This window comes from Eschrichtius robustus, chromosome 1 (genome assembly GCF_028021215.1).
Source record: "Eschrichtius robustus isolate mEscRob2 chromosome 1, mEscRob2.pri, whole genome shotgun sequence".
Lineage (NCBI taxonomy): Eukaryota > Metazoa > Chordata > Mammalia > Artiodactyla > Eschrichtiidae > Eschrichtius > Eschrichtius robustus.
Window position 1 is genome coordinate 117,826,661 of NC_090824.1, and position 27,596 is coordinate 117,854,256.

Genomic DNA, 27,596 nt, shown 5'->3' on the forward strand with positions numbered 1-27,596 from the left:
GTATCATGATTTAAATAATCTATGAAGGTGTCAGTTAAGCAAACATGCTCAGGTGACAATAACTTGGTTTAAATTAAATGTTATTAACGGTGATTTCTTGTGGACACATAACCTAATTCAAAGTTCAGCCCTTTGTCTGAATATAATTCTTACTTTACCTCCTGACAGATGTGATATGTGTGTGTGTTCAAGTAAAACAGTGCATTTTGTTGCTAAAAAGGACAAGAATTTTTCCCACTCCTAGGTGAATGTCTGTTCTTTTATGTAGGCATTTATAACAATCATAATAGTTTATATTTAGGGTTTACAAAATATCGTCATATCTCACTGAACTTCACAAAAGATTCTGGGACGTAACCAGAACAGAGGTCATTATTCTTCATAAAGTGCAAAGAGGGGGAAAGAAGGACAGAACCAGGTCTGGATCTCCGATGTTCATGACTCCTACCTTGTAGGCGTACGAGTCAGAGTTACGTGTAGGAAATGTTTATTCTAGGTATTTTAAGCAAAAAAATACTTAATGCAGGGAATTTGGTACTTCTACATACAAGGAAGAACAAGCTTTAGACTGTGCCTCCAGAAATGACAACCAGAACAACACGGTAGAGTTGGTCATTTGGGGGACAAGTTCATACCTGAGACCACTCCACGGATCAGGAAGCCAGACCAGGAAGTTGCTGATACTGCTGCTGTTACCATCACTGCCACCACTCGCCTGTATCTTGATATTCACGGAACTGGTGACTTGGCACTGGGACGTGGACCCTAGATACCGAAGAATCTCAAGAATGGACTCTAGAACATTGCTGCTGCTATGAGCTTGCTTTCAAGAAAATCACCAAAAATGGGTAGGAGGATAGCTTCTGTCTCATTTTCATCCTCCAAATCTTGCAAGAATGCATCAAATAGATGCCATGCAATTCATATCCAGAACCCAAGCTGTGAGGAAGTCTAGAAAATGTAGTTTTGGGCTTCCCAGGGTCTGCATAAGAGGAAGAGGCTGGAACAGAAATTGAGCAAGCTGTTCCACAGTACTTGCCACAGTAAAACTTTTGTCTTCATTCAAGATGTTGGCAAAAATAACGAACAGGCCAGAACCATGTGGCACACCACTAGAAAATGCTCTCCAGATGGATGTCATTACTAGTACTCATACAACTTGGTAGGGTTATGGTTATAATTGGCAGAGCTGAGATTTAAACCTAGGTCTGACACCAATGACCAGAAAGCCGTTATTTCCTTTCAAGTCAATCAATTTTCTTTTGTTGTTTAAGTAGCTTAGAATCCACCTAAATTTATTCTTTATATTGGACAGTCATGAAACACTATTCAAGTCTGTGCTAAAATCAGGGTATTGTTTCCAAGAGTCTCTCCTGATTTACCAATTTCAGTGAAAATGAGATGTAAGTTTGTCATTCTGCAGGGGAACCCACGATGGTTTAGTGATCCCCATGCTAATCTAACATCCCCACTCCTGCTTAAAACCTTCTGGTGGCTACATTGGTTAGAATTTGCATTTGCATTGAGTAACAGAAAACTCAGAAGGACTTAAACCAGAAAGAAACTTCTCCCTCACATAAAACACATCCAGAGGCAACAGTCAGGACTAGTAGGGCAGCTTCCCTCACAGTCATCAGGGCTTCGGGCTCTTTCTATCCTGTTACTCCATCATCCTCTGTGGCCTTACCGCAAAGTCCAAGGGAGCTACTGGAGTTCTAGTCATCATATCTACATTCTAGCCAGCTGAGAGGAAGGAGTGCAGGAACACTTCGAAGAAACACGCAAACCTTTTGATTCTTTTTGGCTGAGTACTTGGTAAGCGGCTCCACTTAGCTACAAGGGAAGCTGGTAAATGTCTTTTGTGCAGATGGCTAGGAGAATGTGTTAGTGGCAAACAGCAGTCTCTGCTACAGTGACATCACTGCATCCTGCAATCCTGTTCATTGTGCATCTTCCTCATCATATTGTAAAATTTAAAAATGGCAGATGTCTTCTCTAACTCCTGGCACAGACACTGACATGTTTTAGGCACTTTATCATTTGTTCAACAAAACATTTTTTGCCTAGTTTTTATTTCCTGATGAAATTTAAGAAGTGGTTTTAAAATAGATATGATTGGGTATACCTGTAAGATGTGCTTGAAAAGCTGTGCGTAAAACAAAATTTTCTATTTAAATCTTACTTCTCCCTTGATTTCCAATACAATAGGGCATGTATTTCCAAGGGGGGAGAGAAGGGGAAAGGAATGCAAATAATTTAGAGGAAAGTTACAAAATATAGGCAAAATCCAAAAGCAACAAAAATGCAAAGGAAGTATAAGAAATATAAGGATCAGAGGTTAAACAGAAACAAAATTCCCACGAAAATCAAATTTAATTTTAAATTTTAAGCCAGAATGAAAATTTCAAAGAAGCCACCAAATCCAACTACTACCGTAGGTAATTTGAACAAGTATCTTTAAGTATAGCGTAATAGTTGAGAACTTGGCTTTGGAACCAAGTTAATTCCAGCTCTTCCTATTATTAGCTGTTACTCCTACCAGTTAATATCTGAGCTAAAACTTTCTCACTTGAAAAATGATATTCTTTCATAATTGTTACAATGAGAAAATCAGAATATATGTGAAGTATTTAATACAGGGTTTAGTGCAAGGAAATATTCTATATATGGTAGTAATACCATGCTCATGATACATTTCATTTATAAAATTATTTTCCCTTCTCTCTAAAATTAAGTACTTCTTAGAAATAAAACCTATCTTGAAAATTGTTGCCTTTTTGTTTTTCCCCTTCTACACTTATAGCTCCAGGACTGGTCATATACATATTTTTTAAAAATTCCAGATCATATGCTATTGATAAATGATGCCATCCACGAATTTGTAATTCTAATTATTTAAAAATTCATTTATAGCAATGTATATCAAAATAAATCTCTACAGACTCAACAGAATCAAAATTTCGTTCTTCTATGACATTAATAGGTACTGAGGCAATTTACACTTCTGATTTTCAACTCAGAGAGGGAAGCCAAGACACAAGTTAACAGTTTACACTAGTTAACAGGCTACTTCTAAATGTAGCCCTTACTAAGGACCTTCTTTTGCCCAGTTCATGGATCCTCAGAGTGTGAACTCTCACCTTTTTTCTTCTAGATAGCATGCCATATATACTTCTAATTGGCACTTATCAAAGAACATGCAATCAGTTCTTCACAAGACTATGAGCCTCTCTCAAAGGTGGGCACAATATCTTAAGTCCCTGGTATCTTCTCTAGGTTATGGAACTCATTTTTGGTGGATGATCACATGCTCCTGGAAATGGGCCTCTCCCTTAGCTATAAAAGATGAATCAAGAATCTAAACTAGTTAGTTTTATGGTGGGCCTTGACCTTCTTTTTTCTAACAAGATTAAGTAGGGGGGTGGAGTGGGAGGGAGTAATGGGAGAGTATGGGAAAGATATTTTTCTCTCTGATAAAAGGCTGAGAGCTGCCCTTACCACCTTGTTTGGGATGTATGAAGATACCATATTTGGAGCTGTGGTAGTCATCTTGTGACCATGAGGCAATAGACACAGAACAGCAACGCTGAAGCTGATGGAACACAGAAAAAAACACTGAGTCACTGAATGAACCTGAGCACCTCTTATCACCAAAATTCTTATTAAGCTAAAAATAAATGTCCTTATGGCTGAAGTCAGTGTTAGGTTTTCTCTTACCTGCAGCCAAAAGCACCTCAGGTACTACATAACACTTTTTCCTCCAGAATTTCTTCCTGGTTCATTATATCCATTGGTTCCTGTTCTGTTTGCCTGTTCTTCACCAAAATGCCTATAATGCTTTTGGACATAGCTGTGTTTTAAAATTTTCTGTTATTTTTCTATTCAAAGTTCCCCAAATACCCATATCTAGGTACTACACAGACTAACATTTTAAAGCAAACGGTATATGTCAGTGAACAAAAGGAAAGACCTTTTTTTTTTTTTTTTTTGGACAACATAAAGCTCTATGCCATGTATCATTCATTGGTAATAAACTGTAAATGAGTAGCAGAGTTCTGATGAACGAAATAAGATCTGTGTAGCCTTCTGGATTAATAGCAGAGCATAGATTAGCAGCACTGTTCCTCCTGACGCTGATTTTTTCCCATTTTCTCAACTTTCATGAGATCAAAGGAAGAAATGCTTCAGGTCTGTTTACAAAATGGCATGCTGTCTACATAAAACGGATCCCATAAATCACCTTAAGATCCAGTCAGTTTAATATAAAATGTTTTTAATTGTTTTTGAAAACATTTAAAAAACAATTTTTGAGCACTTTCAATAAAAAAAGAGAACTGAAATGCTACTGCAATATTCAACTACTGTAGTTTCAGCAGGTACAACAGACAACAAAACACTGGGGAAATCTTGAATTTTTGCACTAAATGAAAACATGAAACAGGGCTTGTTTTTGTCATTTATGGTGTGGTAAAGCACATTATAGTACAAGACTGTTATATGAACCTCTGATGCACTGCACAAAAAAACACTTTCCTTCTTTTCAGTTCAAAAGTCAGTGCTTATTGCAATTATATGCAAAATTATTTACTTCATGAAGTCTTATCATGATAAACAGTATGCAAAATGTTTAAAACATCAAAACAATGAAAATAATCTGAGAAAAGAACATATTCAACAATAACTAAGCAGAATTAGTAAACATAAAAAAGCAAATAACTTGTGAATAACTATGCTTGTCTGGTTAACAATGAACCAGTTTCAGTACAGCCAAGAAAAAAAAAAAAAAGTGGTTACAGGAATACCTAGTACTGTACAAGATAAGTCAATAACACTCATGCACATTTTGTGATCATGTATTAACATGGTGAAGCAAACTAAACTTAACTCTTCCTGCTGTAATATTCTCATGTAAGAGAATAAGAAATAGAAATATCTCATTGAGATTAATGCACATTGCTACATAAGACAATTTTATCTGTCACTTTGATGACATTTTGTCTTTTCATAATGAAACACATTTAAAAAGTTTAATCTGTGGACTGTATTGGTTGCATTTATCCTAAGAGATGTGCCTACCACAGGTTCAACAAATTTAGTGCAATATATGAACCCCAGAAAGTTTGCTGGACGAATTCAACCAAATTTAAAGTGTTTGCTGCAATACTGTACAGGGGGTTAAAAATCCTCCAGTCTTTATATTTTTATCAAAAAAGATTTCCATTATTTTTGTATTAGTAGGAAGCTAATAATGTAAACAAGGGATTAGAATGGCCTCAAAATCTCCTTTTCAGAGTATCTCATGTAGAAAGGCTCCCATCATTTGTTAAAAGAAATCACACAGTTTCCTTTGGGTATTGCATACTTTGGTGTGCAGTAGTGCTGTGTCTCAATGTACAGTGAAGAAATAACTAGCATCAAGAAAAAAAATCTAACAGATCATTAAATCAAGATAACAGCAAACACACACAAATGCCAATAACTAGGACATATCAATATATAAACCTCTGAGCCAAACCTAGCACCATTTATTTATCAAAATGTTAATACCCTACTTTGCAAATTTATTGAACAATGAAATCTTATTAAACCTTTCACCACATTTGTTAAATATTCGTTGATTGCAGTCTTCTGATTGGCTTACTAATTAAGGTAAAGGAAAGCTTAGCTAGGCTCAAGGTAGCATAGCAATGGTTTAATGTTAGCTTTAAAAACTTAACGGCAATTTTTAAGTCTATTTGAAACTGATCTTGAAGCTCACTTAAAATGGAGCTGTCGACTAGTGAGAAGATTTGTGTCAGCATGAAATTCATAAATAATAATTCACAAAACAAAATGGGAGCCACAGAGAGAAACATTTTAAAACAAATCCTGAGTGCTTCTTTTGCAATTGTGGTTATCACAATAAATAAAAATTAAGCATGTTATAAAATGCTCCTCTTCTTCAAGTACTATTGATATCCCCTTTGTTTTATCAGAGATATAAAGATTTGTGACTTCAGACCTCAGGTGGTGAAATGTTTTCTGTTGAGTTTTTTATGTTATCGCTCTCCTGCTTATTTGTTTTTCAAAGGGATTCCCACGATCAAATTGCATTTCTATGTCCAGGAGCAGTGAAGGAGTCAGTCACTAAATCGAGGACTTATAATTAAAACCCTTCAAAATAAATCTTAAATAGAATTTTAATATGTGCATGCAGACATACTGTGATGAAACTAAGAAAACGCTTTTAGTTTCCTTCTAAATTCCCCTATCTCAACTACCAAATAATAAAACATAAAATATTCTTCTAACATGCTTGTATTTATTCTATTAAATTACAATGTTTGGAATTACTTGTTTTGTTTGTGTGTGTGTGTGCACGTGTGGGCATGTCTCTGTGTTAGCTCCATGTTAAAATCAACATTTTAAAAGAAGACTAATGCAAGGTCACAAATATAAATGGCTACTAGTTTTTCCTTTTAAATATTTTAGCGCAGCTTTTGCTTTCCTTACATTAATATTTAATTTTCCATTATTTTCTCCTATTTAAGCCCTTCGTTGCAGGTGCAAATGGTACTGAAGTCCCAGAAAGTCCTACAGAGATTTTTTTTTCATTCTACAGTAGCTCTATGCTTCAAGCCTAAATACTTATAATAACCTGAATATTATCCCTGTTTCAAGGAAGACCTTCTTGTCTACAGTTCACCTTAACTATGATTTCATATCTAAAAGATAATGCCAACAACAAAAAATATCCTATACCTAAAATCAATGGTTTCCTCTAAAATCTGTGCAGATCAACCAATGAAGTAAAATAAACTTATACAAAATAAAGATCTAGACTGCTCTCGTAAAAGCTGGTTATTCTTTTGTTTACTAGCAAACAATGTGATTAAATGGGGAACATTATAAAATTGAAAACCTAATATTTGTTTTTCTACAGCCTACTCTCTTCAGAAACTTGTTAAGAGCTGAGGCGAGTCTAACCATTTCCTACTGAAGAAGAAACCGCTTCTGCAGCAAACTCTTAAAATGTCACAATTAATAGTAAGTGTTTCTGCTGCGGGAGGCACTTCCATTAAGACAAATACAATACATATGTCTTTCGATACAGTGTGCTACATATTATAAAATACAATTTAACCCAACATTTCAACAGTAGGGTGGTCCTTGCTTTCTATCCATTCAAAACCTGATGAAGTCATAGAGCTCATGGATTCACTGCAAATTTGTTGAAATAATGGGTCATTCTTTAATTCTTCCAGTGTAGCTTCATCATCTTGTCCCTGCTGACGACCTGGATCAAACAGTAGATTTGGATCTAAAGCGTTCAAATCATTGATGCTGCCTGAGAGCTCAGAAGACAACCTGATGTCGCTAGAAAAATCAGACGCAGGATTAGTGAGATCAGATGCTACCTGACCTACCAGCTGCTGGTTGGTTTGCAAGCTGTCTCCACTCAACAGGTCTTTAACAGTGCTACTGAAATCTAATTGTTGCTCTCCAATTTCTGATTGTGCTTGATTATCGCCAGGAGAAAAACTGATCTGATCGGTGCTATTACTTTTGGTGAGGTAAGATGGTGCTTGGAATTCATAAATAGAAGTGCTGGAATCGATCATATTCTGCGGATTGGCACTAGGAAAGACAGTGGAAGTTTCCAAAATCTGAGTGAGATTCATCCGGGCTGTATAATTGGAGGGCAGGTTGTTCATGCCCAAACCTCTCACTGCATCATCATTGTCAGAATCAAGTTTACTCAACAAAACATTGGTTATTTTTTTACTGTTTGTTTGCTTCTGAAGAGCATTTGGGAAGGCTGTTTGCATCATGACTGTCAATGGAACCGACTGACTTCTTTGAGCTATGTTGTTGGCACATGCATCCGTGTGAACGTTTGTGAAAACATGAACTTCAGGGGTTACTGGACTTCCAAAGGGGGTCACATTAGATCGGGGGATATTAGATACTGGGTAGAGGGTGCTTCCACTAAGATTACGTTGGCGATGAACAGCAGGGCTCACGCTTCGGCACCGGAAGTTGCTGCTGGCCGAAGAGTTAGTTCCTTTATTATCAAGAGGGGCAGGGACTGCAAAGCCCTCCTGTTTGTTGGTGTTACTTACAGTGGCACCTTGATGCTGCACAGGAGAGACAGGAGTCAGACGACCAAAATGAGTGTCATGATGTCTGGATTGAGACTGGTAAGACTGTCCAGGCACAGCAAAAGCATGAGGTTTCCTGAAACGGTCTTCCACTAGTTCCTGATAGCTTGGGAGAATGCCATGGCCAGAAACGGATGAATTGCCAACCCCACTGTACCCATTATTCATCCATTCAAGCTTGGTTTTGTCGGGGTGTGTGGCCATGGGTCTCTGCATCGGTTTCACAGGACTACTTGAGACAATGCTGGCGTCATGATATGCCATACTGGAGCTTATTGGGGTAAATGCAAATGGATTCCTGCATTCCACGGGGCTGGGAGGGACACTGCTGCTGCAGTTAGAATGGGGAGTACCGATGGGTGTATGTCGGCTACTTCCTAAAGCACTATCCACGGGTGTGGTCTGGGCCAACCTGGAGCAAGGGCTCTCCCGTGACAGGCTCTGAGACCCGGCAACCACTTCTGATGTGGGGGTGGGGGTGGGGGTCGGGGTCGGGGTCGGGGTCGGGGTCGGGGTGGGGGTGGGGATCGGGGTGCCATTGCTACGGATGGGGTGATAGAAGTGGGTGCTGGGGGCGTGAGATGACACTGGCGCGCCTGGAGTCACGGACTGACTCTGAAGGGTCATTCCCAAACAGTTACCGTAAGCATGAGAATTGTTCATTGACATCTGTTGCTCCATGAGCACCAGCTCCTCTACAATACTGTCCTGTGTCAGCTCCTCATCGAAAGGAAAGTAGCTTTCATTTGCTTGGGAAACAGAAGGCTCGAACTCCTTCAGTTCGGACTGTAGAGGTAATTGATCTGAAGACTGTGCTTGCAGTTGACTCAAAGAAGATTCTTGTATCTGGCTGTGTAGTTGCTGGGAATATGTGTCCTGTGGCATTCCTTCTAATTCCCAGACAGACTTCTCTAAGTCATTGATATCAGAGTGCTCAGGAACTGTCATAACACTGATATCTTGCTGTTGTTCACAGCCGGCAGATATAAACTCAGAATCCTTAGTGACCTGTTGCCATTCATTTGGGTTAAAGCTGCCATGCGATTTTGAATCACTGTCCAAGAGAAAGACACTGCCTTCAAGCTTTACTTTTATATCTGGAGATGATGATGGTGTGGTTTGCTGTTCTGAAGCTAAATCACTGCTAACAAGAGCAGAGGACTTCAAGGGTTGACTTGCCACTACGTGCGAGTTAACATTTGTTGATACCTTGCTAGGAATCTGAGAACCTGCTGCTGAACTTTCCGTTTTCCCTGAATGCGGAACCTTTTGGTCCTTCTTAACACTGCCTGGTTTCTGACCTTCCGAGATAACTGCAGAAAGCTGTTCCACGATTGGTTTCTTTACAGGAGGCACCTGGGACTCTTGCAATGCAGAAGACAGCCGCTTTCTTGGACTTTTAGTGCATAATTTAGGGTCTTTATTTATTGAGTCACCATTAGATGGTGAGCTGGTGCTGGTGAAAGTTAAGTTCTGAGTGGCAACTGAGAGAGTGATAGTGCTTTGATTATTGCCTGTTGAAGTGCCTGGCAGAATTTCATTACAGCGATTTTTACATTTGGTCCTCTGGTCACAGACCTTAGTTGCTTTTATTTCAATAACACCTTCATTTGAAGGTTTTTGCACTACTCCCTCTGTATTACTTTTCTGCCCTGAGAGGGCACTAGGTGTTGTTTTGGGCACGTCAGCCCCATCGGAGTTCTCTTGGCACTGTACAGGATGCTCATCTGATGACATCTCAGGTTCCATTTTGACTTCCACAGCAGATGGTCCCCCAGTGCTGCTGGCCCTGGATCCAGGAGACTGAAGTGAAACAACAGAACCATTCTTGATCTGTGGAATGGTCCTTGATTCTTCCGTTGTTCCTGCAGCACTGTTTACTGAGGCAGAATGTTTCAGAGGGGCACTACTGTTGCTGGGTGTAAGGGATATTGCTGTCATTTTCACCACATTTAGAGAACTCACGTGTGATGTGGGTACAACAGCGGTTTTGATGGGACTACTAGTAAAGAGGACAGTAGTTGGAGAGCGGATGGTGAGGGCACTGGTGTTGGCTGGTTTGGGTAAGATCTGAGGGTAGCGGTGCCGAGCTGAGCGATCCCCCCCAGGACTGGCTGGGACGTGCTGAGGAGTCTTTGGTGCCTGCTTCACAGACTGCATGTGCTGAGTGACCACCTGTACATTGAGGGGAAGAACTTTGCCGTCAGAAGAACTCATTGGACTTGGTGAAGTTACCAGTTGCCTGGTCCGCTGGACCTGTTAAAAAGGCGGAAAACAAAAATATCAGATGTAATAAGTCTAGAATATAAATAGCAATTCATATATTCATTAGTATTAAGGCATTTAATACATGTAATGCTAAAAAGAAAAAAAAAAGGACAGTTCGTATGTTAGACAAGAGTTTTTAGACCAGATTCGATATAACCCGAGAAGTAAATACTATAATAAATGCAACACAGTGTAATATAGTTACCAAATACAATGATATGTAAGAAGAGTATGAAGACTTCAATGAAAAACTTCACATTTGTGATGAATACTTGCTAAAACAATGAATTTTAAGGAGGTTATAGGGAGCAGAAATAAAATCTTGAAGAAACATGCAACTATAAAGGTATCTAACTGGAGTCTGTGGCAAGATGACTCACTCACAGGGGAGACTGTCTTATAAATGGATCTACCGTGGGCATTACTAATAAACCGCTGTGGATAGGGTCTCAGATAAAACTACTGCCTCCCCCAGTTTGCTCTACAATGAATAGTGCAAGAGTATGGTTCCCAGGTATTCCATGTTTCAATAACATGATGATGACAATGATAAGGATAATGATAAGAACAGGAAAAACCACAAGATACTATATTTCCCTAAATAACATCATAAATAACAACATAAAATACCATCTTGCTTTAGCATGATGCACTCTCATTTTATTTTTATTTATTTTAAAACATTAAAAAAATTATTTATTTATTAATTTATTTATTTTTGGCTGCTTTGGCTCTTTGTTGCTGCCTGTGGGCTTTTCTCTAGTTGCGGCGAGCGGGGGCTACTCTTCATTGTGGTGCACGGGCTTCTCATTGCGGTGGCTTCTCTTGTGCAGCATGGGCTCTAGGAGCACAGGCTTCAGTAGTTGTGGCATGCGGGCTCAACAGTTGTGGCTCACAGGCTCTAGAGCGCAGGCTCAGTAGTTGTGGTGCACGGGCTTAGTTGCTCCGTGGCATGTGGGATCTTCCCGGACCAGGGCCCGAACCCGTGTCCCCTGCACTGGCAGGCGGATTCTTAACCGTGGCGCCACTAGGGAAGCCCATGCACTCTCATTTTAAAAGCCTCTTCATCATAAACTCAGCTGTGTGAGACAGGCAAGGAGTAGACCATAACCTCTATTTGTTGATAAGGAAAGAGACTCAGAGTAGCTTAGAGACTTGCCTGAGGTCCCATGTCCAGCAAGCCATTGAGACAAGTCTATGTTAATGTATTACCAACACATATTACAATTTTGCTCCATCTGAATGTTAAAAAGGAAAAAAATATAAACTAAAAAAAGTTTGCAATTGTGTCACCTTCGCTTAGATAGAGATGAAACAACTCTGAAAATGACTCATCTCTTACATAAAGCTCTGACTGGTTATGTGCAAACTTAAATGTCTTGTAATTTCACTTCTGTTCCTTTTATAGCTCACGTTGTAATCAACAACGTATATCCTGAATAAAAGACAACCGACTGAAGTGAAATCTGTGTGTGGTCACAAAATCAGTTTATAACTGAATCTACACCTATACTTGCCTCCTTCTTCTGTGCCACTTTTAACTAAACAACTGACTTCCCACAATCCCAGTAAGGCCAAATGCTATTTAATGATATTACCGGAATGGGACTAGGGACAGCTGCCACAACGATACCGATAGGCTGAGGAGAGAGGATTGCAGGATTTCCATTAGAAAGACTAGTCACTCCATTGGTTGTAGCGCCTTCTGATTTTTTTGCTGAGGATTCTCCTGGCAAAGGGGATTGTAGTTTCTGTTCTTGTTGCTTCTTCTGGATTTTCCGTTGCAATTGCTGTTTAGCGTCAATAGGAGATGGCAGAGTCTTCACTTGGGGCTGAAAGGAATTACTTTCAGCTGTAGGTATAAAAGCAGAAGGCTGGGTAATTCCTTTAATTCCTGAAAATAAACAGAAAGTAAAGCTAAAATACTCTTCTTTATAGAAAGCAGTTACAACTCAATTTCTAAGACTATGTAGCCATTTACTGGACAAAGCAACCAAACCCAGCAAATTTTAACTCACAATTTCTTTATAAAGCATAAATATTACACTTCCAGTTTATAAACATTTGTCAATATGGTTTTAATTGACACCTTAGAATATGGTTCAACTTGGGTGACAGCTGTAGTTATATCTGCAATAATAGATGAAGATTTTGAAAAGAGTAGTAGCTATATCACTAATGTACAAAAGCTAAGATAAATGCCAAGAGAGCATGTTTTACATTTATCAGTAGATGTCAGAAAAATCTCCCTTCCCCCTTCTCTAATTAAGAAATTCACTCATTTTCATGATTTTAATATTCAGTCCACAAGGGGCACTCAATAAATATTTGCTGAAACCATCCATATCTTAGAAAAAAATTGTATGGGGAAAACAAGTCTTTAATTCTACAAGAATTTCATGAAAATAGGTACTACAATTTTAAGTGCTTTAATTAATTAATTAATTAATTACTTATTTAATTATTCCAGTATGACCTAGGAGAAATTAAGCAGAGTTTCTTAATAAGACTGAGGTTAAGATATTCTAAAAAAAGGGTCACTGAGAAAGCTTCTTAAAGTAGTAGTAAGATCAACACTGAGAAAAAGGAATGATAAAATAAGCAAGGGATAAATTTTAAGAAAACTTGATTATGTAATACAACTAATTTTTCAAAAGCTCATTTCACATTTAGGGAGTGGCATTAAGATCATTAGAAAGTGAGCAGGGGTCAGTAGAAACAGTGGAGAGAGGCAAAGGGAGGGCACCCCTGCACTGCTGGCACATCCTGACCTACCCTTCCCCAGCCGTTTCTGCTTTTCATCTGGTTAACAGCAACAGCTTCGGGAGTGGGAGACGGGGAAGGAGAGAAAGCGACTGTAAACTCTAACCCACACACTCACTGCTCAACAATCCCGCGTGTTCTGACCCCCTTTTTATCACCTGAGTACTATTCTTTCCCCTCAAATCCAACTCGAATTGCACTGCTCCCATCCGATCCGCAGCCTCGGCTCTGGCTGCTCAGCACCTGCACCCGAGAGCCTGTGCCAACTGCTCAAGCTCGCTGTCTCATGCCTCCTGCCAGGGTTTCTGGACAGGCATGAGTTCCAAGCAGCTGCTTACAAAGGACATCTGTAATACAACCTGTTCTTAATATGGAGACGATACTTACAAAAAACCAAATGCACCTTCAAAGGATGAAGATTCATCCCTACCAAAGGATATTTTTAAAAGTGGCAATGGGGCTTCCCTGGTGGTGCAGTGGTTAAGAATCTCCCTGCCAATGCAGGGGACACGGGTTCGAGCCCTGGTCCGGGAAGCTCTCACATGCTGCGGAGCAGCTAAGCCATGTGCCACAACTACTGAGCCTGAGCTCTAGAGCCCGCAAGCGGCAACTGGTGAGCCCACGTGCCACAACTACTGAAGCCCGCGCACCTACAGCCCACGGTCCACAACAAGAGAAGCCACCGCAATGAGAAGCCTGCGCACCACAACGAAGAGTAGCCCCCGCTTGCTGCAACTAGAGAAAGCCCGCATGCAGCAGCGAAGACCCACTGCAGCCAAAAATAAATTAAAAAAAAACCAACAAAGTGGCAATGGCTGAGAACGAAATTTCAGAAGATTGTTAAAAAAAAGTCAGCCTCCCAAGCTACTTTCAAAAAGTGAAAACGCCTACTTATATATGTGATTTTTAGTATTTTGGTTTAAAAAATATACCTTTCTTCACACTTATGCCTTAAAAATCCATTCATTCAACATTTCTTTCAGTGAGACTATGTGAATAACGTGGGAAATAAGAAGACAGAGATGTCTCTGTTTCTTTACCCCATGATACCTCCTAAGTCCGCAACATGTGAAAGTACTCTCCTGGGTGTCAGTAGGGGTAGGAGAAAGAGAACACAGCAAGTTGAAGGGCCCATATCTTTTAGAACCTCATTTTGCCAGAAGCTAAGAAGACAGTCTGGTGTAAAGGAGTAACCTGGGTTTTGGAGACAGACAAATCAGGATTCAAATTCTGGCTAATTCCACTGCTTATCTGACTATGGACAAATTACTTAACCTCCCTGAATCTGTTTCCTGATCTGTAAAATGGGAATAAATATCCCCTATCTTACAGGACCGCTGGGGGAATAAATGCGGTAACAGATGTGAGCTATCTAGCTAGATGAGGCAGCCTAAGCACTCTCCTGCCCCTGTGTAACTATAAGTGTAGAGACTTGAGCCATCCATTTTATATCGAGACAGGAAAAATTATGATGAGGCTCTTGTAAAAGGCTATTTTCCTGACATTTATGGTCCTCAATTGACAATAAAATGAGAGAACAGAACAATCTCTCTCACACACATACTGCAAATGCTTAAAGCTTCTGATAAATTTAAACAGAGAAAAAGGATTCCTTATTAAAATAATGAAGTTAAGATAGAAAAGTAAAGTTATTTAAGAGTATAATTATAATTATAGTTCTGGCTGTGATAAATCTACTGTTTCATATTAATACATTTTTTATAGAAGTTATAATTTCCTAGAGTAATAACAAAATGTATTCACTCTTTTTTAGGTTTATAAAGTATGACTGAAATAAGACATTTTAAAAATTTCATTAAAATAGATACTTTACACAGCTATTCATTTAGGAGGGAGTTATTATTCCAACGATACTGTCAGTCCTAATACTGTTAATTCTTAAGTTCCTATCTGAATAAAAATACTCATCTGAATGCATATTAAAAAAAATCACTCTTGCTATTTCATAGGAATGCTTCACATGGTTTATTTTTTGTGAGACTAAGGTACTTTTCACATTGTCCAAAGGTCATTTCATCTATAAGTATTAGTTTTGGGGATAGGAGTCTTAGCAAGTAATTTAAAAACTTAATCTTACTTTTTACTTGTAATATTTAATTTATTAATTTAGAAATACTTATATATACTTAAAAGTACACATACACATATTCTTTAAACTTTAAAACAGCAATGGAAAAATTAATGAAATACCAACTAGGAAATCATAAAAGTTTCATACTTAAGCAGAGCAACCTACAAAGCTATAACTTAAAAGTTTATCATGAAAGAACTATTATTATTTTTGTTAGCTCAACAAGCCCATCTGAATTTAGTATTAAGGGAAATAAGAGTGAACACATACAAATACTAAAAAGACAAAGGAGGTCTTTTGGCTAAGCTCTTCTTTTTACTACCAACTCTAAATATAGTTAACACCCTGTCAGTTTTAGCTTCTTAATAATTTTGTACCTGGTGGTGCTGCGGCCATTACAGTTAGAGCTGCCATCGACTTGGTGCCTATATAGTGACTTTTTACAAGGAAGCGGGCTAATTCCAAGACCGTGTCAAATGGCTGGCTTAACACTTTCTGGGCCCACTCACACACAAGACGGCAAGCAGAAGTGATAACTTCCTCATCAATATTTTGAAGCTGCCCAGAAGATTCAGCTCCTTCCAACTAAACAAAGGAAAAAGGAAAAGACTTTAAAAAGAAAGTTCAGAGAAATTAAATTGAAGCACACTTAAGATACATGTTCTTAATCAGAAGATACAATATAAAACTATTGAGTCAAAGTAGTACTAGGTGACCGGTACTGGCAGGCATAAAAGTAGAGACCTGCAGATACGAGGCCTATGCCTATACACACTGGTGCACAGCTACCAGCAGCGTTGTGAATATAACATTTAAACATATATTGTTAAACATATATGAAGACTAACAGATCTTTTGAATTTTTTAAAAAGCCTTTTCTAACATCAAGAAAACAAACTATGCCATAAGCCGTATTTTCTCTTCTGAAAACATTCGTTCTACATGTTATTCTATAACTTAAATTTTCCTCTTGACAATATAGACCATGGATATATCTACAAATTAGGAACTTTAGATTCGTCTTTTTTCTCCTTAATTTCACGAACCATGGTGATATAAGTCATATATGCTAACAGTTACCAGCCACTGTTGAACTTTTTGGCTCATTTATTTAGTAAAAGACAGTTCCTGGTCCCTGGTTTTATCCAAATGATACCATGCAGAATCGTTTCAATGTTGATAGTAAGGTACAATTCTACTTATCAAAAAGAAAAGGCAGAAATTCTTACCCCATCCCCAGTTTTGTGAAAATCAAGATTGGGCAGTGTTGGCATATGAACAAAAGCTTTTTTTCTTAGTCCACTGTAGCAATACGTAATAAATGGTTAAGGTCTAAAGTACTCGAAATTAAATGAACTGTTTATATAGTTAGCACTTGAAAAGTAACTATATATGAAATGAGAATAAAATCAGCCTGAGATACCATCTACTTTCTGGGTTCTTCAGTAAAAGAAAACTTAATATTAGAAACTCAGGGCACCTTTACTCTTTTGAAACTGAAACAGTCCTTGTAGAATGTTACTGGCTTAAATGGAACAAAATGATTTTCATCTGTTACAAATTTTATGAATAAATGTTCCTAATAAGCTGTGCCAGCCACCAGTAACAAACAGGTCAGAAGGAAAGGAATATCCAGATGGAAACCTGGCAGAGAGAAGGGAAACTTTAGCCCAGGGCACTGGGACAAAAACAACTCTTAAGAGTGTCACAAGGGCTTTAACCTTTTCACTTCTCTTTTTCCACTGAAACGTACAGGATTATCACCTGTAACATGCCAAAGACACACGAAGACATTTTTGTTTGTACTCAGGAAACAAGACTCGGTCGTGCAACAACTGGTTAAAGAACACCTGGAGCCGTTTTAGAAAAGCAGCCTCTCCCCTTCCCCTTTTCATGTCCCCTACAGCAGAATTTTTATGCTTTGAAAAAGGCTAAAAGCTAAGCAGAGAGAAATGATGTACTTCTAATATGATACAGAGACCCTCCATGTTACAATCTTCTTCCAAGGGTAGGAAGAACTTTAGTAAACTCTTAATTCTAATTTCCTTACTTCTGTTTGCTCCTAAGTATTTCTCTATCATGAGAGGGGCCTTTTCTATGCCCTGGCTTTAATTTTAATACAGCCTTTAAAGGGTTGGATGAAAATACAAAGAAAACACTAATTCTCCAGCACAAGTTCCACAGAAAAATTTTTTGAATGTTGTATATATTGCCAAGGAGATCCCTATGTTTCTAAATTAGAGGAAGGAAAGATGATAAACTAACATCTTTCTCCACTTTCACTGATATAATTTACAACTGCTGTACTGTGGCGTGCCTTAGTAATTCTTATCGTTAAGGAAAAGAAGATCAGACGATTAAGAACACATTATAGTGGCAGAGTAAGGTGAAATCTATCACAATCCTAATAACCACTATTTGTTATTTCTCTTGCAGTGTGATAAACAGCTGGGAAAATACAATTTACAATTATTCTAAGTACTTCTGAGTCGTTTATATTTGTTGATTTAAGTTTATTTCTAAGTATAGCTGCTAGTTGAACTACAGCAGCAGATGTTCTGTAATAAGTGAGAACTTAAAGAGATTACTAAAAACCATTCTGGTAAAGGATATTTAGATTTGCCTCTCGTGCCCAGACGACGTGCCTTCATGTTTGGAAAGACATTTTTCATGATCTTTCCAAAGTCAGCAGCACTTAATGGATGGTAACCAAGATTGTCACAATAGCTCCTGCAAAAGAAGGAGGGATCAATTCAGAGAGAGCAACAGAACTCAGCATCACATTAGCACAGCGTTACTTCAGTCCAACTTGACCCCTATGACAAAGTGAAAAAACACATCTTCAAGTCATTCACCACAATTTTCATTGATACATGTTCATCCTTCTTTAAAGACTAACTCAGGCTTACTTAGCTTGTTTCATCCTCAGGGTACACAGTACTACTGCTTTTACTAGCAAAAACTTGCAGTAAGACATTGGCAGTGCAAAGTTTTCCAGCTACAATCCAACCATGCATTCTGAAATGAGAATATCCAGGCTCAACCACTAGGGCTATACGTTTCCACATGTATATCAAGCTCACATACTGGAATAATTTCCAATGTAAACATTATGTGTGTCAGACATTAGAGACAAAACTACTACATGGTTTGGAATAGAAACACGATGTATTAGAACTAAAAGGGACCTTAGGGATCATCTATACCAACACTCTCATTTTACCAATAAGGGAAAAAAATGAAGGCACAGTGTTCTCACCACCACCCCCGCCCCCCATTATTGCCAGGAGAAAGTACCTTGTAAGGCAGTAACTTCAAGGGGGACCAGGGAAACAAGCCAAGTCTTACCTACTACTAGATCAGGTGTTCTGTTTCTCTCTACAGCTGCCAGTCATGGGTAAAAGGCCAATTCCTTCTCTACCAGTTCAGCAGAAGGAAAATGCCACGTCCTATTCTGGCTACCAAGGCCTCCCTCATAACTGTTGGCCTTTGGGAGAACCGCTACCAAAGAGCAAGTCAGAGGAATTCCAAAATAACTCAATCAAATCTCCCCAGCTCATCCCCCATTTCAGCATCAACTAGAGCAGCTTCTCGATGAAGAAGTCATGCAGTAGCGAGCCAAGGAGAGAGGTTTAGGATGAAGAAGGAAAACCACTGGAATGGGCAGCCTATAATGGTAACTGGGACTTGAGTTCTTGTAGATGAATGAATATCCTGGCAACATTCTTGAAGTGACCTGAATTCCAGAAGTCAAATTGGTAGAGACTCAGGAGAAGGTTGGGAACGCTGGGAGCCTTAATAGAGAGAACAGGGTAGGTCTGAAGACTGGTGTTTTTCTTGATTGTGCCCTCCCTATCCCAGCACCAAATACCACACACTTCTGTTGGGGGTGGGGCTGAGGGGAAGGAGAAGAGTTGCCTAGCAAATGCATTCTCAACAATGCTGCAGAGTAGGGAGAAGGGAAAGGAGCTAACATGTATCGAGAACTCCCTCTATAAGGAATATTAGATACATCATATGTAAGCTGAGACTAATTCCAAGTGGCTCAGGGGCCAAGGTTTAAAGCACAAAGCGAAGGAGTGACTATTTTGGGGGGCTGACAATTTAAATGAATTGCATCAAATCATAACCATTTCAGTAGCAACTTAAATTGGTCATCTTTATGGTTTAAACCAGTGCAGAAAGAAAATGTGAATGATCTCTTTCACACCTTAGGGACTTGATACTTGTTTCCTCTACCTGGAATATTTTCTTACCCTTCAAGCCCCTGCTTGTTATGACTTTGAAAGGGTCTCTACTGACTACCCCATCTAAAGCAGTGCTCTCCTGCCATACCCTCACCATATTCCTTGTCTGTGTACTTTGTTTCTTTTCTTCTCCTGACTTAAAATTATGTAACAGACAATTTATTTGTTATGTATCCTCCATTAGACTATAAGTTCAACCAGGTCAGTGACCATATCTATCTGGTTCACCACTGTATTCTTAGCACTAGGAACAAGACTGAAGAGTCATATTAAGTCCACGTGTCACATTAAACCTTAATATGACATACAACTTAAAATGACTTTAAATATGACTTAATAAGTATGTCATATTTAAAATGACAAGAAACCTTACAGAAACACATAAAACAAACAAAACAAAAAAGAAAACAGGGCCCACTGGCTCCTATGACAGCACTGGCAGATGGGCCTAAAAAAACTGAAACCAAATAAAGAGAATCAAAGCAATGAGTCTAATAAGAGATATAATATCCATTCTATTCTCCTTTTGTGATTTAGGTTTTGATATTTTTTTCATTATATTAGTATACCAAAGTTCTTTATTTTGGCAGAAGGGGTAGGTGGAAGGTTGGCAAAATTAAGTATCAGGATGACCAATGCAAAATTTGCTTGTCAAGTTGAACTAATCCTGAGTGTGATTTCAGAATGTGACCATCTAGTTTCATCTGGTTTTTGATTCTTATTTATTCCACTAAAAGCAGGGAATTCACTATTTGGAAGAATAACAATGAACTTACCTTTAAAATACTCTTTAGTGGATAAATATATAAAGTATCGGTTGGCCAAAAGGTTCGTTTGGTTTTTTCTGTTAAGATGGCTCTAGTAGCACTTATTGTCTTTAATTTCATTCGAAACAGTTTCGTTAGATTGTATGAGACAGCTGTCATATCAGCGTGCATTTAAAAAAAGACTTATCAAAACTGGTGAATTTTTGTGTAGCCATTTTAATATTGAAGATGGAAGAAAAAAAGCAACATTTCAAGAAAGGTAAAAACGCAACCGAAACGCAAAAAAAGATTTGTGCAGCATATGGAGAAGGTGCTGTGACTGACTGAACGTGTCAAAAGTGGTTTGCGAAGTTCTGTGCTGGAGACTTCTCGTTGGACAATGTTCCACGGTTGGGTAGACCGGTTGAAGTTGATAGCGATCAAATTGAGATATTAATTGAGAACAGTCAACATTATACCACACAGAAGATAGCCAACATACTCAAAATATCCAAATCAAGCGTTGAAAATCATTTGCACCAGCTTGGTTATGTTCATCACTTTGATGTTTGGGTTCCACGTAAGTTAAGTGAGAAAAACCTTCTTGACCATATTTCCATGTGCGATTCTCTACTAAAACATAACGAAAACGTTCTGTTTTTAAAACAAACTGTGACGGGCGATGAAAAGTGGATACTGTACAATAATGTGAAACAGAAGAGATCACGGGGCAAGAGAAATGAACCACCACCAACCACACCAAAGGCCGGTCTTCATCCAGAGAAGGTGATGTTGTGTATGTGGTGGGATTGGAAGGGAGTCCTCTATTATGAGCTCCTTCCTGAAAACCAAAGATTAAGTCAAACAAGCTCCCAATTAGACCAACTGAAAGCAGCACTCCACTAAAAGCGTCCAGAACTAGTCAACAGAAAACATAGAATCTTCCATCAGGATAATGCAAGACCACATGTTGCTTTGATGAGCAGGTAAAAACTATTACAGCTTGGCTGGGAAGTTCTGATTCGTCCACCATATTCACCAGACATTGCACCTTTGGATTTCCATTTATTTCGGTCTTTACAAAATCCTCTTAACGGAAAAAATTTCAATTCCCTGGAAGACTGTAAAAGGCACCTGGAACAGTTCTCTGCTCAAAAAGATAGAAAGTTTTGGGAAGATGGAATTATGAAGTTGCCTGAAAAATGGCAGAAGGTAGTGGAAAAAAATGGTGACTACGTTGTTCCATAAAGTTCTTGGTGAAAATGAAAAATGTCTTTTAATTTTACTTAAAACCGAAGGCACTTTTTGGCCAACCCAATACTTTGGAGACATATAATAAACAACTCAAATTATACCTCCTGAATCAAATAGTAGGCAATGTTAAGAATAAAACTGCTTATGGTTCAAAACTCTATACTTTGACACCTTACATGTCAAAGAGAAAATAAAGAGCGCCTCAATTTGAAAGTAACAATAACAATACCCAGACAGGTCATCAATTTCTTTAATTTTGTGAAATTAATGAACTGGAAATGAGTTCAGAAGGTTGTATAGTTCAACTTCCTGTCAGGTGTGGAAATGGCTATCCTACTGAATGATGGGTTACCTCTGAACACTTCTCCTGATAGGAAGGGCTCTATATTGTGACGTGGACTATCCAATTTTCAGTGGTTCTAATTTTCAAAGAAAAATAACTTCATTATTACAGCCTCTTTCCCACTGAGAAGTTCTAGACATTCAGTGACTCTGTTTAGTATAATTAAATATTTATAGGCTATCTATTCATAATTTTGAAACCAGGGCTATATAACATGCCATAGGTCATTCCAGGCCATGTGGAGATCTTGGATAGTTTACATCTTGTTTTCCTGCTTCATAAATAAACTGCAGGTTGATCAAGCAAGATACAGTGTCAATTAACACCTAACTCAGCGTCACATTATATTTATGCAAGACTCACAAAAGGGGAAGGTACAGAGAATGTTCTGTTCACAGGATAACTAACACTCTAATGCCATTCTTAAAATGAGATTTTTCTTTTGGTCTTACTCTTTTTTTAAAAGTATGCTTTACAGACTTTGAAATTAAGCTTAATATTTAATATGGCCATCAACATGTCTCTCAAAATCCTCAGAAGCAAGTCAGTCTTCAATGTTTATTCATACCATTTACAAATAAATGATTAAGTTAAAGGTAAACATTGTTTAAAGGTACAAAAATATAAATAAAATCATAAAAGCCTTGTGGCAAAATATAGTCATAGGATACATAACAATACCTGGACATTTTTGGACTGCTTTGTATGTGTTACATCATTTAATCCCCCCAACCACCTTGAGGCAGGTTTTTCTTTTTTTCCCTGCGAAGCTATTTTTATAGTTCTTTTGAGACATTAAATTTCAAAACCCATTATAAATAAGCCCCTATTTTCTTACAGATGTTAAAAAAATGGCCTCAACATTATTTATATGAAAATATTCACACATATTTTAGTATACATAAAATATATGTGTTACCTATACTGCCTAAATGCCAGTTAATGAGGATGGTGACAGTAGCTCCTAGAATGCAATTAAGCTGTCTTATTGCAATGACACATTATTACCTATAAAAAGATTGACGCAAAAGATAATCCTTACATCATTACGTAAAAAATAAAGAAAACAGCATGCGTATAAAATGTCATAAAGTCCAACTGCTTTTATTTATAAGAACATGCTTTCAATTTGTGTACCAAAAATTCTAATTTGGCTATGGACTCCTACAATTCAAGGCATATACTTCTGACTTAATGTATGATTTCAAGATTTTTTATTTTTAACCTCTTGACCCAGTTCACTCATCTCTCCCACCCTCCACCATCATCCTTTGACAACCAACAATATATTATCTATATCTGTTAGCTTTTTTTTTTAAGGAATTTTTAGTTTCAACATGTAAGAGAGATCACATTGTATTTGTCTTTCTCTGTCTGACTTATTTCACTTAACATAATGCCCATGAGGTCCATCCATGTTGCTGTGAATGGAAACATTTCATTCTTTTTTACAGCTGAATAATATTCCACTGTATATACACACAATTTCTTTATCCATTCATTCATCAATGGACACTTAGGTTGTTTCCACGTCTTGGCTATTGTAAACAGTGCTGCAGTGAACATGAAGGTGCTTATCTTTTTGAGTTAGTGTTTCATTTGTCAGATATATACCTAGAAGTGGAACTGCTGGATCATATGGTAGTTCTATTTTTAATTTTTGAGGAACCTCCATACTGTTTTTCATAGTGGCTGCACCAATTTACATTCCTACCAACAGTGCACGAGGGTTCAATTTTCTCCACATCCTCACCAACATTTGTTATTTGTTATCTTTTTGGTAACAGCCATTCTGACAGGTGTGAGGTGATATCTCATTGTGGTTTTGATTTTCATTTCCCTGATGATTTGTGATATTGAGCATCTTTTCATGTACCTGTTGTCCATCTTTATGTCTTCTTCGGAAAATGTCTATTGAGATGTTCTACCCCATTTTAAAATCGAATTACTTTTTTTTTTCATTATTGAGTTGTATGAGTTTTTTATACACTTTGAATATTAACACCTTAACAGATATATGACTTGCAAATATTTTCTCCCATTCAGTAGGTTACCTTTTTATTTGGTTGATGGTTTTCTTTGCTGTGTGGAAGTTGTTTGGTTGGATACAGTTCCACTTGTTTATCTATGCTTTTTAAAAATTTTATTTTTGGTGTCAGATTAAAAAAATCATTGCCAAGACCTATGTCAAGGAACTTGCTACCTATGTTTTCTTCTAGGAGTTTTATGATTTCAGATCTTATGTTCAAGTCTTTAATCCATTTTGAGTTGATTTTTGTGTACAGTATAAGATAGTGTTCCAGTTTCATTCTTTTGCATGTGGCTCTCCAGTTTTCTCAACTCCATTTATTGGAGAGGCTGTCCTTACCCCACTAATTTTGGCTCCTCTGTTGTAAATTAATTGATCACATATGTGTGGGTTTATTTCTGGGCTCTCTATTCTGCTCCATTCAACTACATGTTTGTCTTTATGCCAGTACCATGCTGTTTTAATTACTATAGATATGAAATAGAGCTTGAAATCAGGGAGTGTGACGCTTACATGTTTGTTTGTCTTGCTCAAGATTGCTTTGGCCACTTGAGGTCTTTTGTGGTTTCATACAAATTTTAGAATTCTTTGTTCTATTTCTGTGAAAAATGCTATTGGAATTTTGACAGGGATTGTATTGAATCTGTAGACTACTTTGGGTAGTATGAACATTTTAACACTATTATTTCTCCCAATCCATGAGCACAAAATATCTCTCCACTTATTTGTGTCTTCTTCAACTACTTTCCCTGATGTCTTGTAGTTTTCAGTATGCAGGTCTTGAACATCTTTGGTTAAATGTAATCCTAGGTATTTTATCCTTTTTAATGCAGTTGGAAATGGGATTGTTTTCTTAATTTTGCTTTCTGATAGTCTGTTATTAGTGTGTAGAAATGCAAAAGATTTTCGTGTATTGATTTTGTATCCTGCAACGTTACTCAATTTGTTTATTCGTTCTAATAGTTTTTTTGTTGGAGTCTTTAGGGTTTTCTATATATAACGTCATGTCATCTGCAAATGGTGACAGTTTTACTCCCTCCTTTCCAATATGGATGCCTTTTATTTCTTGTTCTTGCCTAACTACTCTGGCTAAGACTCCCAATACTATGCTGAATAAAAGTGGCAAAAGTGGGCATCCCTGTCTTGTTCCTAATCTTAGAGGAAAAGCTTTCAGCTTTTGAGTATGATGTTGACGGTGGGCTTGTTGTACAATATATGGCTTCTGTTATGTTGGGGTACATTCCCTTCATAGCCACTTTGTTGAGTTTTTATCATAAATGAATGTTGATTTTTGTCAAATACTTTTCCTGTAGCTATGGAAATGATATGATTTTTATCCTTCACTTTGTTAATGTGTTGAATCACATTGACTGATTTGTGAATGTTGAGCCAGTCTTGCATCTGTAGAATAAATCCCACTTGATCATGGTGTATGATCCTTTCAGTGTACTGTTGAATTCAGTTTGCTAATATTTTTTACATCTATATTCATCAGGAATATTGGCCTGTAATTTTCTTTTTTTGTGGCATCCTTGTCCGGTATTGGGATCAGGGTAATGCTGGCCTCACAAAATGAGTTTGGAAGAGTTTCCACCCCTTTTATTTTTTGGAAGAGTTTGAGAAGGATAGGTAGTAATTCTTCTTTGAATGTTTGGTAGAATTCACCAGTGAACCTGCCTGTTCCTGGACTTTTTGTTTGTTGGGAGGTTTTTGATTACTGATTCCGTCTCCTTACTAGTAAACAGTTGGTTCAGATTTTCTATTTCTTCATGATTCAGACTTGGTAGGTTGTATGTTTCTTGGAGTTTATCCATTTCTTCTAGGTTGTTCAATTTGTTGGCATATAACTGTTCAAAGTAGTCTCTTATGATCCTTTGTATTCTGTGCTACCAGTTGTACTATCTCCTCTTCATTTCTGATGTTATTTATTTGAGTCCTCTCTCTTTTTCTTGGTGAGTCTAGCTTACGGTTTTTCAGTATTGTTTATCTTTTCAGAGAACCAGCTCTTATTTTCATTGATATTTTCTATTGTCTCTTTCATTTATTTCTGCTCTACTCTTTGTTATTTCTTTCCTTCTACTAACTTTAGGCTTTATTCTTCTTTAGCTAGTGAGGTGAAAAGTAAGGTTGTTTATTTGAGACTTCTCTTGTTTCTTAAGGTAGGCATTTATTGTTGTTAACTTTCCTCTTAGAACTGCTTTTACCGTATTCCATAAACTTTGTTATATTTCCATTTTCATTAGTCTCAAAGTATTTTTTTATTTCTCTTTCGATTTCTTCTTTGACTAATTGGTTGTTCAAGTAGTATGTTGTTTAAGTTCCACATATTTGTGAATTTTACACTTTTCTTCATGTAATTGATTTCTAGATTCATACCACTGTGGTTGGAAGAGATGCTTGACATGATGTCAATTCTCTTACATTTATTAACTTTGTCTTGTGGCTTAACATATGATCTATCCTGGAGAATGTTCCATCTGTACTTGAAAAGAATGTATTCTCTTGTTTTTGGATGGAATGTCTTTTATATATCTTTTAAGTATACCTGGTCTACTCTGTCTTTTAAGGATGATATTTTCTTATTGATTTTCTGTCTGGATGATCTATCCACTGAGGTAAAGGGGGCATTAGAGTCCGCTACTATTGTTGTACTGGTGTCTGTTTCTCACTTCAAGTTTGTTAATGTATGCTTTACATATTTAGGTCCTCCTAAGTTGGATAAAAAAATATTTTATAAATGTTTTATCTTCTTGTTGGGTTGGACCAATATAATGTAATGTCTTCTTTGTCTCTTATTATATAGCCTTTGTCTGAAAGTCAATTTTGATAAAAGTATAGCTATCCCAGCTTTTTTTGGTTTCTGTTTTCATGTAATATCTTTTTCTATCCCTTCACTTTCAAGTCTCTGTGTGTCCTTATATCTAAAGCAAGTCTCCTGTAGGTAGCATATAGATGGGTTTTGTTTTTTAATCTATTCAGCCACTCTGTCTTTTGATTGAAAGAGTTAGTAAATTTACATTTAAAGTAATTATTGACAGGTATGTACTTATTGCCATCTTATTTGTTTTCTGGATGTTTTTGTGGTTCCTCTCTGTTCCTTTATTCTTCTCTTGCTTTCTTTCTTTATAGTTTGATGACTTTCTTTAGTGATATGCTTGTACTGCTTTCTATCTTTTTTGTATTTACTATAGGTTTTTGCTTTATGGTTATCATAAGGCTTACATATAAAAACTTATAACAGTCTATTTTGGGTGGTTAACACCTTAAATTTGATTACATTCTGAAGTTCAACGTTTTTACTCTGCCCTCCAATGTTTTATGTCACATTTTACATCTTTCAATCTTCTGTATCCATTAGTTATTATAATCATAGTTTTACTACTTTTGTTTTTTTATCTTCATACTAGCTTTATAACTAACCCATTACATTTACTATATATTTACTTTCTCAGTGACACTTATTCTTTCATATGTTTTCTTGTTACTAGTTAGTACCCTTTCTTTAGAGCTTATAGAAGTCCCTTTAACATTTCTTGTAAGGCTGGTTCACAGGTGATAAACTCTTTTAGATTTTGCTTGTTTTAAACGCTCTGTATCTCTCCTTCAATTCTGAATGATAACTTTGCTGGATAGAGTATTCTTGATCACAGATGGAGATTTTTTTCCTTTTAGCATTTTGAATATATTCTGCCAATCCCACTGGTTTGTAAAGT

At 37.4% G+C, this 27,596-nt stretch overlaps 1 protein-coding gene across 3 annotated transcripts in view; it reads right to left on the reverse strand.

Annotated features, from left to right (window-relative positions):
- Positions 1-4,664: 4,664 nt before the first annotated feature.
- Positions 4,665-27,596, reverse strand: part of RFX7 (regulatory factor X7) — a 152,365-nt gene continuing 129,433 nt past the window's right edge. For all 3 annotated transcript variants that reach the window (XM_068552026.1, XM_068552017.1, XM_068552007.1), the window contains exons 6-10: positions 17,878-17,994; positions 16,494-16,578; positions 15,642-15,849; positions 12,008-12,303; positions 4,665-10,397 (exon numbers count right to left, since the gene is read on the reverse strand). In XM_068552026.1, coding sequence (XP_068408127.1) covers positions 7,119-10,397; positions 12,008-12,303; positions 15,642-15,849; positions 16,494-16,578; positions 17,878-17,994 — 3,985 coding nt within the window. In that variant the 3' untranslated portion in view covers positions 4,665-7,118. The remainder of the gene's footprint in view (positions 10,398-12,007; positions 12,304-15,641; positions 15,850-16,493; positions 16,579-17,877; positions 17,995-27,596) is intronic.